The sequence below is a fragment of the Sturnus vulgaris genome, chromosome 1, assembly GCF_052056855.1.
Source record: "Sturnus vulgaris isolate bStuVul1 chromosome 1, bStuVul1.hap1, whole genome shotgun sequence".
In the NCBI taxonomy this organism is placed as follows: Eukaryota; Metazoa; Chordata; class Aves; order Passeriformes; family Sturnidae; genus Sturnus; species Sturnus vulgaris.
In genome coordinates this window covers 135,116,764-135,133,501 of record NC_142243.1, presented here as the reverse complement: position 1 = coordinate 135,133,501, position 16,738 = coordinate 135,116,764, and the positions used below count along the sequence as shown (strand labels likewise).

At 35.9% G+C, this 16,738-nt stretch overlaps 1 protein-coding gene across 9 annotated transcripts in view; it reads right to left on the bottom strand.

The window, feature by feature from the left end:
- VPS13B (vacuolar protein sorting 13 homolog B) overlaps positions 1 to 16,738 on the bottom strand; it is a 426,148-nt gene that overhangs the window by 348,926 nt on the left and 60,484 nt on the right. For 8 of the 9 annotated variants that reach the window (XM_014879767.2, XM_088154920.1, XM_014879771.2 and 5 more), the window contains exons 10-16: positions 16,556 to 16,678; positions 14,346 to 14,483; positions 12,881 to 12,968; positions 7,763 to 7,954; positions 7,025 to 7,194; positions 3,987 to 4,181; positions 2,948 to 3,072 (exon numbers count right to left, since the gene is read on the bottom strand). In XM_014879767.2, coding sequence (XP_014735253.2) covers positions 2,948 to 3,072; positions 3,987 to 4,181; positions 7,025 to 7,194; positions 7,763 to 7,954; positions 12,881 to 12,968; positions 14,346 to 14,483; positions 16,556 to 16,678 — 1,031 coding nt within the window. Of the gene's footprint in view, positions 1 to 2,947; positions 3,073 to 3,986; positions 4,182 to 7,024; positions 7,195 to 7,762; positions 7,955 to 12,880; positions 12,969 to 13,683; positions 13,724 to 14,345; positions 14,484 to 16,555; positions 16,679 to 16,738 lie in introns of those variants that run through there. The other variant, XM_088154959.1, reaches the window with a different exon arrangement.

Sequence of the window (16,738 nt, the reverse complement as noted above, 5' to 3'; positions counted from 1 at the left end):
CAACCATATTCTGTTAATTCTCAGTTGGTTTTAGACATCCTCCTGAAAGCTGCTTTACAATCTGGCATGCAACACTACATAAAGCAGTTGTAAAATATTGACATTAACATTGTATTTTGCATCTTGTTACGCTTGACAAAAACAAAAGACCAGATGGTTTGTACTTTCCAATAAAAACAGATTAGCTATGCAATTTAAAAGATGTCCAAGACTTACTTAACTAGTGAGTTTGAGCACATTTCTTTTATACAAAGAAAGTGTACTAGCTGAAATTAAAAGAGACATCAATCTAATAGGTAAACAGCACTTTATGACTGTTTATGGTTATTTACTGGAATTTACTGGGCTGAAATCACTGAAATTTTATCTGTTAAAACATCCTGCCAATGTTTATCAACTAGTTTTTAAAAATTAATATTACTATAGTATTTTATACACTGTATATAACAGTAATTTTGAGATTATTGTACTGAAACTAGAAAAGAAACCTATTCTACTGATTTATGTCAGAAATAAAGTTGAGATTTTCACTGCTAACTCAAAACATACTACCTAAGGGATTCCGTAACAGTTCATAAAATGTCTTTGTTTTTAAAAGGTATGGTCTGTGGTATGTATTTTCTACGAAGAAATAGAAGAACACATGTAGTATCAGATGTGTGTACTTTAAGAAACTCTGGAATGTGAAATCCACAAATCCAAATAAAGCAGGTGGTATAATTTGGGAGGGAGGACTGAATTTAAGTTTAATGACATTACCAGGTTATCCTACCAGACTAATTCTCACTCACTGCATGACTTCAATGAAGCTCTCAGTCCTCATGCTGATTTCGATTTAGTTGAAGTGCTATTTGATGCGTTTCATCTGGAGTTTTATTCACTTCAAACTACACTTCATTTAACCAGGCTGCTGCTGTACTCATTTGTTTTTCTACTTTATTACTCACAAATTGGTGTTGCTTAGTTTAGATAAATTGTTGGACCAAGTTCATTTTATAAAGTTTTTAAATTTCATTAATAAATAAATAAGCCATAGAAAAAGATATATCACAGGAAAAAAGTGAGAAAACCATCAAAACACACTAGAACACAGTACTACAGTAAGTGTTGGTCTAACAATATCTTTTAATAAATGCCAATAGATAATGCTGTTTTAAGGCAGGACCATTCCCCTGCCTCCACTCCCCAAAACTACAGCTCTTTCCAGCTGGGCATGCATGGTAATGCAATTCATTTTTAAAAGAGAGAAACAAAGAATGTGAGAGGGGCAGATTACATGAGAGAATCCAAGAATGCACGAGAGTGAGAGAGAGAATGTGAGAGCAAGTGTAGAACAGTGCACAAGGAAAAGCACAAGAAACCAAGTGGGAGCAAGAGATGGAGCACAGCAAGCACACACAGAAGAGCACAAGCACACTCAGGAGAAAGCAGCAGCACTTGAATACCATCAACCTGTGAGATGACAGAATTATTTAAAAATTCATCCCTAAAACAATTGTTTTGATTTTGCACAACTAAACATGAGGTTTACAGTATAGTAAAGAAATTTAAGTTTGCCATTCAATACTGATTTATTCATGCAGTTTGCTAACCAGGATTCAAATGTCAGATAACGTAAGGAAAGGCTGTCAGTTGTAAAGTCCTGCAGTACTCTGATTAGTGCTGATTCTAGGGTATCCTGGAAACGTTTTTCTTTTTTAACAAAATGGTACAACACAACAGCAACTACTTCAAAGTCATTAATACTTTTGTAAACTATTGATAGAAAATATGACAAAGTCAGTTAGACTGCTACCACCTGGTGGTGTGCTGATAATGCATTTACACTTAACATGGTATCACAGCTTGTGAAACAAAAATTACTATATTCTTTACATGACACTAAGAACAATCATAGAAGCTGCCTTTTTTGTATAATCCAGTCAGGTTTCACAAACAAATGTATCTTCCAAATCAGCTAATCAACACAATGTTTGAAGACAAAGTATTAAAGCATTAACATGTTTTTATATTATCTTGTCACTTTATGTAAATTTGTTTTGCATGGATTAGTCATAAAGTAGTATTAGAGACAGCTGCTGCTCAAAATGAGTGATAAAGAAAACTAATACCTTTTCCAAAATATTGTCAATATGGACTTTCCTGAAATTAGTTTACATAAATGTAACCTATCAGTATAAACTATTACACACTGACATTTATGATCACAAGACATGAACTGTAGAGATTAATTTAAATACTGAATTTCCATTGCATTTAAGACTAAAAAAATTTATATAGCACATTTCATAAAAAGGTACAGAACTGTTTTCAGAAGAAAAATATTTGTATTTAACATCTGAATTACTACAAACAGTTTAAATAGCTCATCACAATGTTGAAACACTTCCAATTGTAATGAGAAACAAATAAAAGTGTAGTAGAAACACTGGGGGTTTTACTCCCAAATCTGTTGCTTTTTATTTGGTTGAGTTTAAAAAAGAAAAAGCTGATCTATTCAGTTAAAACATCGAGCCTGCCCTCAGTATGTAACTTCAGCTCTTGTATCAGCTCAAGAAAGAATGGCAACTGGTTCCAGAAACCTAGAAGGTCTAGAAGAAAGCCATTTACCACGGGGCTTCTGTATCACAGAATAAGCAGAGTTGGAAGGGACCCACAAGGATCATTGATCTTAAGTGACTGACCCATACAGGGATTGAACCTGTGACCCTGGTGTCATTAGCACCACACTCCAGTTTTCTCAGCCAAACAAGGGTCTAAAATGTTTATTGACAGCCATCCTTACAAAGAAACCTATGAACGATAACAGAATTTGTAGCAGAATATGACAGAGCAGACAGAGAAGTTTAGGGATATATATGAAGCTTGGCATTTTTAAATCCCTCATGAAAAATGCGAAAGTAATTGTGCACATGACTTAAACACACTGTACAGGCTTAATGCTCACCAATATTTGGGGAACTTGATCAGCTTGCCATAAACAGCAGTACTGAATGAGGGGATAACTGGAACGGGGATGCAGTATAATCCTTTACTGTCCAACGAAGTCAGTGCTGCTTGAAAACCAAATATCTGGAAGAAATTCAGTTGATCAAATGGTATATCATCACATGATTAGATTACTTTCAAGATATTTTAGAACACAATATATGAATTTGTAAATATACTCAGTAAACATTAAATAAATTGTGTATTATTTTTAGATAATTCCTTTTCCCCAAACATAAATATAGCTACAAAAATCTACCTCAAATAATGCCCTAGAAATGCATGTAAAAATATTTTCTTCACTCAATAGTATTAACTACAGTCTGCTGAATTCATAAGAATGTTGAATTACAATTTTTCAATTCAAATACTTCAGTATATATCCTTCAAACTTGCAGATTACGTACTGCCTTTCATAAAAAGTTAAATCATACTGAGTAATTAAAACAACACTAGTATATAAGAGTAGTATTTAAGCAAATCAGAAGCTTCCTTTCAAAACTTTGTTTCTTAATAATAGCCTGGCTAAAGAAAGATTCATCACAAGAATTCTTGATGATTTTTCCACCTTCAATATGGCAAACTGCTGTAGAGTTGTCTTTTAACATGCTGTACCAGTATTCACAAGAACAGAACAATTCAGCCACTATTAAAGCTACCAAATAAAACCTTTATTTGCATATCTTCACGGTGATGGATTTACTCTATCAATACTACTAGTAGAGATAGTTTTTCCTCCTAACTTCCCATCAAGTTTGTAAGTGTATTTTGCAGCAATCTACAAATCATAGGAGCAGTATCTCAGATGAGGAAAAAGGTTTCTTTCTGGATAATTTTAATTTGATCTTGTCACAAGGACCTTGGAGCTTCAGTCTGCACTTTCCTCATATGAAGTGCTCAGTGCATATTATAAAACACTTGGCTTGAGACACAAGCAGCAATCCCAAACAACAACGTTCTGAACTTGTTCTCAGCACACATCTCAAGCTCTCATTTACCTTCAGATAGCAGTGTGAGTAACAGTAATGAAGCAGGTTGTCTGATGGCTGCCCAAGGCTGCTGACCACATGCACCAATTGCTCAGCATACATGGGCACTGAGTGCTCCAGGTTAACCTTATCCACCAAAATTCGGATGCAAGGTAAAGGCCGCAGGGGCTGGAAACTTGCAGCATTTAACAGTCCACTTAAGTTCTAGGGCAGGGAGGAAAAAAATTTATGTGATAATTATACTGCAGATGTATTATTTATCATATCTCTATGGTCTTAGCTGAACATGCAAAAAAACTACATGGAATAAACTGTTTAGAGATACCATGGCATTATACTATAAATTCTCAAATCCTTCCAAATTATTTTCTTTGCAGTTTAAAATAACCAGTGTTTTAACTGGAATTGTCTCGGGTGCAGATGTCCAGCTGCTGGTGGTGCAGGGGCAGCCTCTGTGAGGGACACCAGGGGCTCTTCTAGGCCAGGTTCAGCTCACTCCAGCCCGTGCTGCAACAGCACCACCACAGAGCTGAGTTCCTCAGCCAAACTGGGGGCACCTCTGTGCAAACAGATTTAAGAATGGGCAAAAACACCACACAGGCTGCAAAGACTCAGAGAATAAGTGAGAAATGCAACATGAAAAGCAAGATCACAGAAGGAGGGGAAAGGCAGTGGTGCTCCAGGCACCAGATCAGACATTCTCTTGCAGTACATGAGCGACAACACAAAAGCAGACATCAACACTGCAGCCCATGGAGGTCTCCATGCTGGAGCAAATGGATATGCCCTGAAGGGCACTGCAGCCTTGAGGGGAGCCCGTGCTGGAGCAGATTTTCCCTCAAAGATGCAGCCTGCCAACAGGACTTGCACTAAGGCAGAACAGTGGGAGAATGAGGGAGTGGCAGAGATCAGCTGTTACAGACTGATCCCCATCTTCCATTCTCCATCCCCCCCTGTTAAGGGGTGGGAGGTAGAAGAGTCAGAGAGAGAACGAAGAAAGGAAATTGAGTCTGAGGGAAAAAGGGGAATACGGAATATATGTTGTTTGGATTCTTAGCAATAAGTGAAATTAATTTCCCCAAGTTAGTTTTGCTCATACTGGTAATTGGTAAGTGATCTCCCCTCTACCCTGACCCATCCCATTCTCTGCCCCACTGCTCTGTTGAGGAGGAGGAGCGAGAACAGCTGGGTAAGCATCTGGCAGCTGATAGAGGTCAACCCAGTACAAGAATATGCAAAGTCAAAATATTTCATCCTATATAATCTTTGTTTTCCTTTTTATCACTTCAAAGCACTATCACCATAATAATCTCATACTGATCTAGCCTTTACACTGTCATCTTTTATGTATTCACAGTCATGCCAGGTATCTCAGCAAAAGAAGATGCCATTCCAAGGAAAAGAAATACCACAACTTTAGACATCCAGGTCTATTTTTCATAGCATCCATTAAAATGGAGTACTGCATCCAGCACAGGTTGGACATGGGCATACCAGAATAAGTTTGCTGGAAACAAAGTGGTTATGGAGTTGGAGTACATGAGCTCTGTTTTAAGGGAAAAAGACTTCAGTTGCCTTTCAGTCTGGAGAAGGCCAGAGAAGAATCTTACTGCTGTCTACTGCAACCTACTGTGAGAGTACAGACAAGAGCAAGACAGAAGAGGTGCTAATTCAGCACTTGACAGAACAAGCCCTGGAGCAACCCACTCTTCCTTTGACCAGGATGCTGAACTCCTGGAGAACACCTCCAAACATCTCTTCCAACCCAAATTACACTACAAATCTAAAAATTTTATTAAATATGCATCAAAATATGACAATAAGTTGATTTATATATGATTTTCAATCTAAAATTCAAAATCATTGTTTTAAATACACTTGGCTTCATTCAAGAAATATAAATTGACAGTCCAAGTAATGACTACATCAACCAAAAAATTCACTGGATTTCGACTTCTTTACCTCAAACTTACAACAAACATGGGACTGTTCTCTCATTATAGAAATACCATCTGCCTATGCCCATAAGGTGAAAAGCACCACAACCCATTGAACTACTCAGTGCAGTGGATTAAAAAGTGCTAAAAAGGAAAAAAACCTCACTGAGAAACCTGTTCTAGTGCTTCACCACCCTCTGAATAAAGAATTTCTTCTTAACTTCTAAACTAATTCTGATTTCTTCAGTTTAAAACCATCGTCCCTTGTCTCTGTCACTATCTACCTGTACAAAACCCTCTCCCTCCTTTTTAGAAGTCCTCTTCAAGTACTGAAAGGCATAATGAGGTCTCCTCAAAGCATCTCCTTCTTCAGGATGAGCTCTCTCAGCCTATCAGATGAAATACTGGACAAAAATTTCTAGAAATTTAACTCAAGAATTGATGATGTTTGCTCTTCTTCTCACTCCTTCCCCTACCCATAAAACACCTTCCAGTCTCTGGCACAAGAGATAAACCTAATGCAAGCCTTCACTACAAGCCACAGATGTATCTCTACAGTACCTCAATTTGTACATTGAAGAAGGAGACCTGTAAGAATAAAACCAGTATAGATTTCTTTAGCTGGCATTATACTACACATTATCCAAAAGAAAAAACAAATGAAGACTATCAGGAAATTTCTGCCTCTCTGACCTAGTCATTCAGCAGTTAAATGTCCAAGTCCTGCTGACATTCTATCTGGAACTAGCACACACAGCTCTTGAGCCTGTGTATTAAAAGATTTCATACTTTATCAAACTTATGAAGACCTGCAGAACAGGTACTCTTCTGATCAAAAATCAGAGCTAATGCTTTTTCATTTGCTTGATGCTTTAGAACATTTTTTCATTCAAAAGTATTTTTCTCATCCATACACAACACCTTCAGTTTCCAAATCTAACTAGTCAGACGTGGCTTACTTTAGGTATCTGAAGTTAAGGCTCACGGGCACCAAACTAATCCAGAACTCAGTGATACATCCAGCACATGGAATAACAGGCCAGTAAGAAAATTTATATCAAATAGCACATGGTAATATAAAGAACTGAATCAGTAATTGTGCATACATACCTTCTCACCCATGATTATGGGCAGCAAGTGGTCTAGTAAATTGAATTCTGCCACAGGGATTATAACTGTACACTTAAGAACAGTGAATGTTGTAAGTCTAGTGGGAATGTATTCCTCCAGTGATGCTACTTCTTCTGAGCTTGGCATAGTTCTACTTCCATCCATAATATCTACAATAAATTAAGATTACATATGTTTCACTAAAATATATAAAATGTGCCCTACAGCTGATGTTTCAGAAATGCCTAGAGACTAGCAAAAAATGCAAAGCTCCCCCTCTGCTCCTTCATAGTTAATAGTGTTATTTTACACTGCTTCTACCTAAAGCTAAATGCAATACTAAGTTGATTTTCCTTACTTGAAATCCTTTCCTTGCTCTCAAAAATTCATCTTAACAGTCTACCATAACTTGTTTCCATGCATTTTCATCCTGTATGACTATTATTTTGAACTAATAAATACCAATAGGAATACTTTCTTCTCTAAGACTCCAAAATTAAGCTAGAATTGCAATGAAGTAAGCTATTCTTACTCAACATGAGGCTTATGATTAAAACAAATGGCTTTCAAAGTGTCTGAAATTATCTCAGAAGTACATCCAACACTGATGGGGATATTCTGATTAATTTACCTTTATTTTACATTTTGCTCTTCAGACTCACTAAAACTATTTGAAAGCTGCACCAAATGTGGTCTGGTTTAATTCTGTATATTTGTGTACATGCAATAGGAGCAAACCTGGCTTAGTTCTGCTGTATGGTTCATACTCATGTTCCAGAGCACAAACTATCATTTTCATGATCCGGTGTACTGCGCTGCTATCCAATCGAAGATTGAGTGGACCCACAATGAGGCTTTTTGTAGACATCTCCTGAACATTTCCAAAATCTTCACTCTTTACTGAAGAAAGGTCTTGCTGATTCCCAGAAACTACAACAAGTTTTACAAGAAGTTACACAAAACAATTGGATATCATAACATATTTTATCAGCTACTTCTGTTTCAAATCCTTTAATCGAAGATTTAATAAAAATACCAAAAAAATCACAATGCAAATAGAACACACAAATATACAATGCGTAGTTTAACAGGTTTTAACAAAATTATTCCTGGTAAATGCAGAGCAAACAGGGCAAATTTCTGCCTTGCTAGCAAGCAGAGTACAACTTAGGAACCCTTCCATGAACTTTATATTTCTCAAATTTGGGACTCTTTGGAGGTGCCTAAATTTCTATGGCAGCTTAACCCCATGTATCAATGACAGCCACGGCATTCAAAACTTTCTACAGTCTGTCACAAAGATATCCCTCCCCAAAAATCAAGGAAAAGGTGTGCTGCAAAGACATTACAGATCTGCACCTTTGAAAGGTTAGCTGCCATGACAAGGCTGGAAGAACCAGACTGAAAACTAAGATAAACCCTTCCTTCCATTCACATTTACTGCCATTCACTGATGTATGGGCAGCAAGAAAGAAAATTTCTTTAATGTCTCAGGCTGGTTTTTTTTAAGAGCCAACAGAGATAAAGGAGTAGATTAGTAAAGTAGGGTAATAAGGTAGACCAAAATCACACTTCCAGTGTATACAGGTGTATACTCATCTACTACCAAACAGTATGACTATTTTTCTAAACATACTTCATGGAAATGCTTCAGTTAAATCATGCAGATTTTAGAAGCTCAAGTTTTCCTGTCACATATGACCTGTAAAAATATAGCCCTATCTCTCTAACATATTTAGCTTGCAGAACTTCACTCTGATTTTTTTTCCTAAGATCATCACTTTGACAGCGTCTTTGACACAAGTACTAAACATTAAATATCTTGCTGGCCATTACATAAATGAACAGTCTGATAAAACAGGCATCAAGATTAAATGGTTTCAGAGACTACAGAAGGGCAATGGAGCTGGTGAAGCACCTGGAGCACAATACATCTGAGGAACAAGTGAGAGTGATGGGGCTGTTTAGCCTGGAGGAAAGGAGCTGAGGGAAGACCTTATTGCTCACTAGATCTACCTGCAAGGAGGGTGTAGCAAAGGCAGGAGTTCAGTCTCCTCTCCTAAGCAAGAAGCTAGAGGATGAGAGGGCTCAAGCTGTACCAGGGGAGGTTTAGACTGGATATTGGGAAAAATTTCTTCACTGAAATTGGCTACAGGCACTGGCACAACCTGTCAAGGGAAGCATTGTAACCACAACCATGGAAATGTTAGAAAAATGTATGAATATGGCTCTTGGGGACACAGCTTAGTGGTGAACATGGCACTGCTAGGTAAATGGTTGGACTCAATAACTTAAAGAGTTCTCTTCCAACCTTAATAATTCTATGATTTCTGGTTGCCCAAGAAGAACCCAGTCATTCACCCTTTTGTCTCTCTCCTTTACTACACTCTTTTAACTGCACTCATTCAATACAGTCTTTATAATGAAGGCAGCTGAGCTTGGTGGAAAAGGAAGCAAGGATAGGGGTTTTTTCCCCTTATGTTCAAATCATACTCCATAAAACACTGTTACTTCTAAGCACTGGTGCAGAAAAAGGTCCTCAAATAAACTGAGACTATGTTGAATTTGATGCACAGCTGGCCTAATGCTCTGCAGGCCTTTACAGGCTTATACACTCAGCAGAAGAATTAACTTTATCCTTAAAAGCCTAACAGAAGTTGACGGTGAGAGCATTTACAGCCTCTGCTTCCCTTGGTTTGTTGTTTTTCTGAGAAGAAAAAGAACAATAAAAGTAAGATAAAAGGAAAGAAGGATACTACCTAATAAAACCTACTCAAATCTTCAGCTGGAACTGAGTTATGATCTTTTGAATGAATCCTGAAAGAGATTTTTTTGAAACCCAGCATACTGACTTCTGCATTTATTTTATAGGCAGTTAACATACGTACTTTTATCCTTCCAATTCTACACAGTATTCAGTTCAGATGAACACTACCAAAAAGTGTAAAAAACCATACCACCACATAAAAAAATAATAAGGCCAAAAATAATAAGGCCAGAAGCAGTAACAGCCTGCCTTTTCAAAGAGGAAAAAATCAGACTTGCTTGTATATTTTGTATGTATATGAACAATATATCTAAGTGACAGAATTTATACAAACCACTTTCTGAAACAGTTCCAGTTAATTCCACCTAAGTGCAAAGGGAATAGGGTTCTACAAAAGTAGGTGATCACAGGTAACTTGAAACCTCCTGGATGCATAAAGAAAACCAATTTTCAAGCACTGAGTTTTCAAGCTCTCTGTAAATTCTATGTCCAATTCTAACCGATCAAAAATATCAAAATGAGTGCTGCATAATAAACTTGCCAGCAAAGTAGAGAGGTACACACTACAAACAAAAGGTAACTTCAACAGCACACCCTACTAGATCTGTAGGCCGTGCAAATCAGTGATCAGGGAACTGACAGGCTACATAATGTTTCAGAGAAATTGCTCTGCACTAAAATATGAAGGAAAAAACCAGAAAAATAAAGGAAGGGGAAGATAGACAAAACGTCTAAATAAGACTACTGTGCATGGCTATCTTGCTTTCATCCAAAATACTGAAATTGATTAATGCACTTCTGTAAGTGACAGATGAAACTCCTGAGGGTTAATGTTATCCAGGAGGCACTTGTGGTTTAATCAGTAATTCTATGCTTCAGGAAAGGTTAAAGGTGCAAAGAATGTGTCAAACCAAAATTGCCTTGACAGATAAAAATCTTACAATCACAGTAACTGCCTCCTATAACTTAAGTTGGGTTCGTTTTTTTATGGTATGTGGCATGCAGTAATTGTAACTAAAAACAGCTATACCAAAATAAGAAATAGTAAAATGCAAACTTTCATATAATTGACACATTGAAAATGCAGCACATTTTTATTGTTTTCAAAATCTTAAGGTATTTATACCTTCATCTTAAATAAATATTTTACACCTATTTGTTTACATTCTATTTAACAACTATACATTTAACCCACAATATGCAAGAATTAGCTAGAAAATAACTAGCAGAAAGCATCACATTTGCTTTTCTGAGGAACAAAACCATTTGAAAATTTCAGATTTTAAGTTCTTAGCTCTAGAGAAATAACAACCATTCAAACAATTTAAAAATTAATTATTCCATTCTTTTACATAGCCAGGTTACTGAAATTAAAGGAGTAATACTGAAATAAAAGCACACAGTAAGACTTGATAGGAAGCCAAGCTACATTTTGTGAGGTGTTTTCCTAGTGACTGATGGAGAAAATTGAAGCCAGGGCTTGAGAAAGCATCCTGGAAGGAAAAAAAAAAAAAAAAAAAAAAAAAAAAAAAAAAAAAAAAAGCTAAGGAGGGAAAAATGCAGTCAGAAAATGCAACAGCCTGCTGTTACTGAGAAAAAGTAAAAAGTGTCCCTGAGTTCAGTAATTTCTGAAAAGGGTTAGTTAAAAATCAGGAAGAGATATGATTATAATATTCCTTATGCATTCAGAGAAACAAGACAAAATACTCCACAAAATTAATTTTTTCTTCATAGTGTACATAGTGTGTGCATATTTAAATTTCTATACTAAAATTCGAAAAGGAGATAAGGCTTACCCGAGATTTTCAACTTATCTACACAAGGAGTTCAATGTGCAATTTAACATTTATGTCATTATTAAAACCAGAAGAAGTCTGCAGTAGAAGTTTGACTTAATTGTACATTTTCAGAGCTTCACACTACATTCATGGTACAGAGGAAAGTCTCAGAGTCAGTAAAAAACTGTTAAATTTCCTGGTTTATGCCTCTACTGCTGAGGGCAAAAGCATCATTTACTTATTTTTGTAAATGTTTCATGGTCTAACTCTAAGGAAGCTGGAAGTTTCTTTCCTACTCCTTTTAAAGTCCAGCAGATCCAGAAAACAAAGCCAATCATTAGGAGTTACGATTTCTCTCACATAGAAATAGAAATGCAAAAAAAAACCAAAACCTCAGATGAGTTGGACTATGTAGCAAGGACAGGTAAATGTTCAGTCACAAAATAGCAAAAAGTTCCCAACAGATGTCCCAAGAAACAGGATTCACAATAATAAATACACAGATGGGAAAGAAAGTAATATCAATTTGACAATAAAATAGCAGAAAAGTAGCTGTAGAAGAGAGTGTTCTGAGGAGTGAGGGGGAAGTTATATCACAATTAGTGATAAGAATATCTGTAAAAAAATATAAACATATTACTTGCTGATAGATTAACTCCTTTGTCCCAGCTTTTGTGACACTCACAAAAGTAGATACACTTACTTCATTAAATCCACTTCTCAGACTTAGAAAAGAATTTATAGGAATCACAAAAGCTATTTAGAATTAGCCAATATCTATATGCATATGGTTTAGGCTAATTTTTGCTCATGAAATTGTTTAGATACATATATTTAAAGATAATTCTTCACACTATCTTGCATCTTTGCATTTTTATTCATAGAAGAAAAACATTAGTCCTTTTCATCTTCTGTGCCAAGTATATGATCAATCTCATTCTTCAATCAGGGTCTCCCAAGATATATTTTTTAATAAGCAAAGTCAAAAACAACAACTTTTAAAAAAAGACATTGTAATTCATTAACTCCACAACTGCCACAAGATAATTACTTTTAGTTTAGCAACTGTTAATAAAAAATATCATTATGATTACTTATACAGGAAAAGAAAAATAAAAAGGAAGAATACTAACAGTCAACAGCTAACCAAAACAACTAACCTCTGAAAGACATCAAGGAAGATGAAAGCATTTTAATGATGATCCTGATGGTAAATCTAAGGTAAGTTAGAGGACAGTTGGTCAAGGACCATCTGGGCATGCCAGTCTTTGTTTCTATTATTTATCAGGGTAAACAACAGAAAAAAGGTACCTTTGCCACTGGAGCTTTCCATTGTGTACAAGTAATCCATGTAGAAAGCCCCAAACCTCTGCATTCCAGCTATCTCTGTGTATGTCTCCTACCAACAAAGCAAAGCAAACAAAGAAAATGTTGTATAAGGAAAGAATCTTGAGATTACCATCTGATAGATGGTATTACAGAGATATATTTACGTTTGGATTTGTGCATCAACACAGGGAAAGGTTTATCAAAGCAAAGGACAGAGGTTATCACAAAGAATTCACCTTTCTGATAGGTAATGTAACTTCCATTTGAGGCCACACAAATGCACATCCATAATTCCTGTGGACATGCTGATCAATTAATCAATAACATCTAGTCAATTAGTACCTTTAATGAAGCAAATATTCTTCATTTGACCTCTTGCATGCAGCACATCAACCTAATTAAATTCGCTGAAAACTTCAGCTCATTCAATTTGGCTTTGCTATTCATGGAATATTGTGGGTTTATCTTTCAACAGTAGGAAACTTTTCAAGACTTCATGCCAGCATTGGGATTTATACATAATATAATACATCATACAGTAAATTTGTGTCCCCTCTTGTAAAAAAAAAAAATGGGCAAATTGCAAAGGCATCAAAGACAGACCAAGGATAGAGTAAAGCTTAAAATACACCATGGGAAAAGTTTGAATATAAGTACTTGTGATTTTACTGATTTCATTTTTTCATGTGATTTTTCAGGGTTACACTTCATCAGTAAAAAGGTGAAAATAGTAAAACTTAAATTAAAAGGAAATTGGACACATTCCAAAATTACAAACGGCTTACCTGTACAATAAACAGCACAGATCTCCACTTATGAACACACCTGGAAAGGACCACCTTGGTCATTGCAACCAATCTTTAATAATGGCAGACAACCAGGGAATAAAGTTTTACTGCACAATTTACAACAAGAGAGACTAGAGGTGACTGAAAATTTGTCTCCACAAAAGGCAGAATTAGCAAAATTTTCTCTAAGTAGACAAACAGAGAATGTAAACAATAAAATGAATACTGTCCAAATCTGACAGAATTTCTTAGTTTGAAGACCATAGACTACTTACTGTTTGGGTTTAAAATACATGCTGGTAAAGCTTGATTTTTGCTAGCATTCTCTCATATGTCTCTTTTCCTCTTAAAATGTTCTGTGGTTACTGCTTTTGGAAACTATGACATTAATTCAGTTTTTGGGGCAGGAGGGGAGTTTGAGGTTTCTTTTGGACATGTTTTTTCTGTTTGGGTCTTTTTTTGGCTCGGTTTTTGTGGGTGTCTTTTTTTTAACACAAAGATTTACTTTTTTTTTTGGGCCAGCTGCAAAGTAAGATTCAGTTAAATGTGTAATAGTAAAGAGAATTCAGTCCTCTAATAGTACACAGATCCAAATAAATACAAGAAATCCATTAGAGAGCATTGGAAATTTTTTAATAAGAAAAATGTAATTCTCTGACCTTATGATGAGCTGCATCCAATATAAATTCTGCACGAATGTTATTATTTTCTGGACTTCTATAATCAAACAGTGAATTGGTGAGGTATGTCATTCCTTTCACGCTCAAGTTTTCTCCACAATTAAAGAAGCATGCCTCCTTCATGAGGAAGGAGAAAGTGAAGCAGGAGAAGGAAAAAAAATACAGTCATGTTAACAGAGCAGTTTCAATTATGTCATAACACAAATATGACACATATTAGTAGTAGTAACCCTCAAAAGCATATTTCATTATGAATGAAGATGAAACAATGAAATTAATTTAATTTGTATAACACAAGTTCCTGTCCACTCCTTCCTCATTTTCAAATCAATAAAAATTGCTTGAACTAATGAATACAACTCATTATAAGAACATATTAGTTGCATTTTAACAGCAAATAACCTCACATCATCATCACTCTAAACCCTGCCCCCGTCCTATCCAGTATACACAAACTTGTCACACTTGCCACTTGTCACAAGTACACAGCTTGTCATTTCTGGCTGCCCAATCCTTTCAGATGCTGTATCCATCCTCTTCCAAGACAAGCAGTTATTTCCACGTATGACCTCATTGCTACATTATCATTCTTTATTCATCTAGATTTTAACATGCCTTCTCCCAGACCTCTATCCTTCTGAAATCAAGTTTCCTAACAACAGTTATTAATCCAAAATTGTTATTTATTTATTTTTTTCCAACTCTCTATTCTCAATCACAGACAGAGCCAGAACCTTTATGAAACGACCAATCCCACAACCACAGTAGTACACACACAACATGCAAGTGATATCATCACCACTGTCAAAAAGCAGATACTTTCCTAAATTCCTGGACTAGAGAGTGGCAGAAGAATGAGTAAGAATAAAATCCCAAATGTCCCTTTTTAACTAACCTAAAGGAAATTCTCAGTTGGTCAGAGCATAGTGCTAATAATGCCACAGTTGTGGGATCAATCCCTATATGGGCTATTCACTATATACGAACCTGTGAAATTCTCTTGCTCACCCACCCACCTCAGTCTAAAAAAAAAAATAATCTATTCTCTCAAGATTTTATACCAATCTCAGTTGTCACAGGCAAGGTGGCTGTCCACCCTGAAATCCCCAACCACATCTGCCTTGTCCTTAACAAGGCCAGCACAGAATTTTTATAGTTGGCTCATCCTTGCCTCCCCAGCCTCTCCTGCTGGAAAAGCCTCTGTGTATCCATTGCAGCAGACCAGTGATACAGTGTGTCCCACTGCATCCCTAAAATCTCAACAATGTCATACTCAACAGTTGTGCAAGGATATTTTCCTGTTTTCTGCTCTGCACACACAAACACCTGAGATTGATGTCAAGCCATGATGCTCTCATAGGAGAAAGATAAGAAGCTGCCCCATCAGATCTATCATAATACAGTATACAATTTCCCAGATTAAGAGATATTTGACATAAATACAGGCACTTGGTATTTTCTTTCATATTCATAGTTTTTCTCTTTAAAATACTTTCCAAGGCTTCACAGAACACTGACATCAAGTTAACAGGTCTCTTCTTGGCTGTATTTTTTTTTTTTATTTAAACATAGATAACAGTTGCTGTTCTCCAATACTTTATGGCACTGGTCTATTTACACTTAAAGTAAAAATCATCATTATTGAATTTAAAATTTAATGCAACACTTCATTAAATATTTTTAAAGTGGTTCATAATGATACCCAATCTCGTCTTAAGCAATTGAAGATTTGCATCTATTTGAAATACAAAAATTAATACTGTCCAACTCCTTCACTTCATACTGCTTTCAATCTTACTGAAAAGTGAGGTAAGACATTCAGCATTTGCACCACATTTCTAGTATCTTCAGCATACACTGTTCTCATTTTTCTCTTCCAATCTTTAGTTGATTTAAGTACTTTCAAAGATTTTCAAATGCATTTTGTTATACAAAATCAAAGCGTGTCAACAAAGACAACAATGGGTTATTGTCCAAAAAGGATTAAAAAGTATTATGTTCTGCCTCTTCTCAATCTGAGACATTTGCCTTTTCAAGTCTAAGGAATGAACACTGAGTTCTATATCACAGTAACATCCAAAAATCACAACTGGTAACAGCAGTCTTTTCAATTTTTGCAATCAGATATTTTAATAAAGGATAACAGAATTGCTTATTCAGCAAACCAACTGACAATTCAACATACTCACTTCATCACTCCTATTCATATTCTCTTCAAAATCTTTAATTCCCATAATTCCTTTAAGGCACATTGCTTGGCAACCAACAAAACCAATTTGGCAATCAAAAAAAAGTTCACCTTTCATAAGGACCTAGTGAAGAAAAAGAAAAAACGTGATAAATTTTTAAGCCACCTTCTCCACAAGAAATAG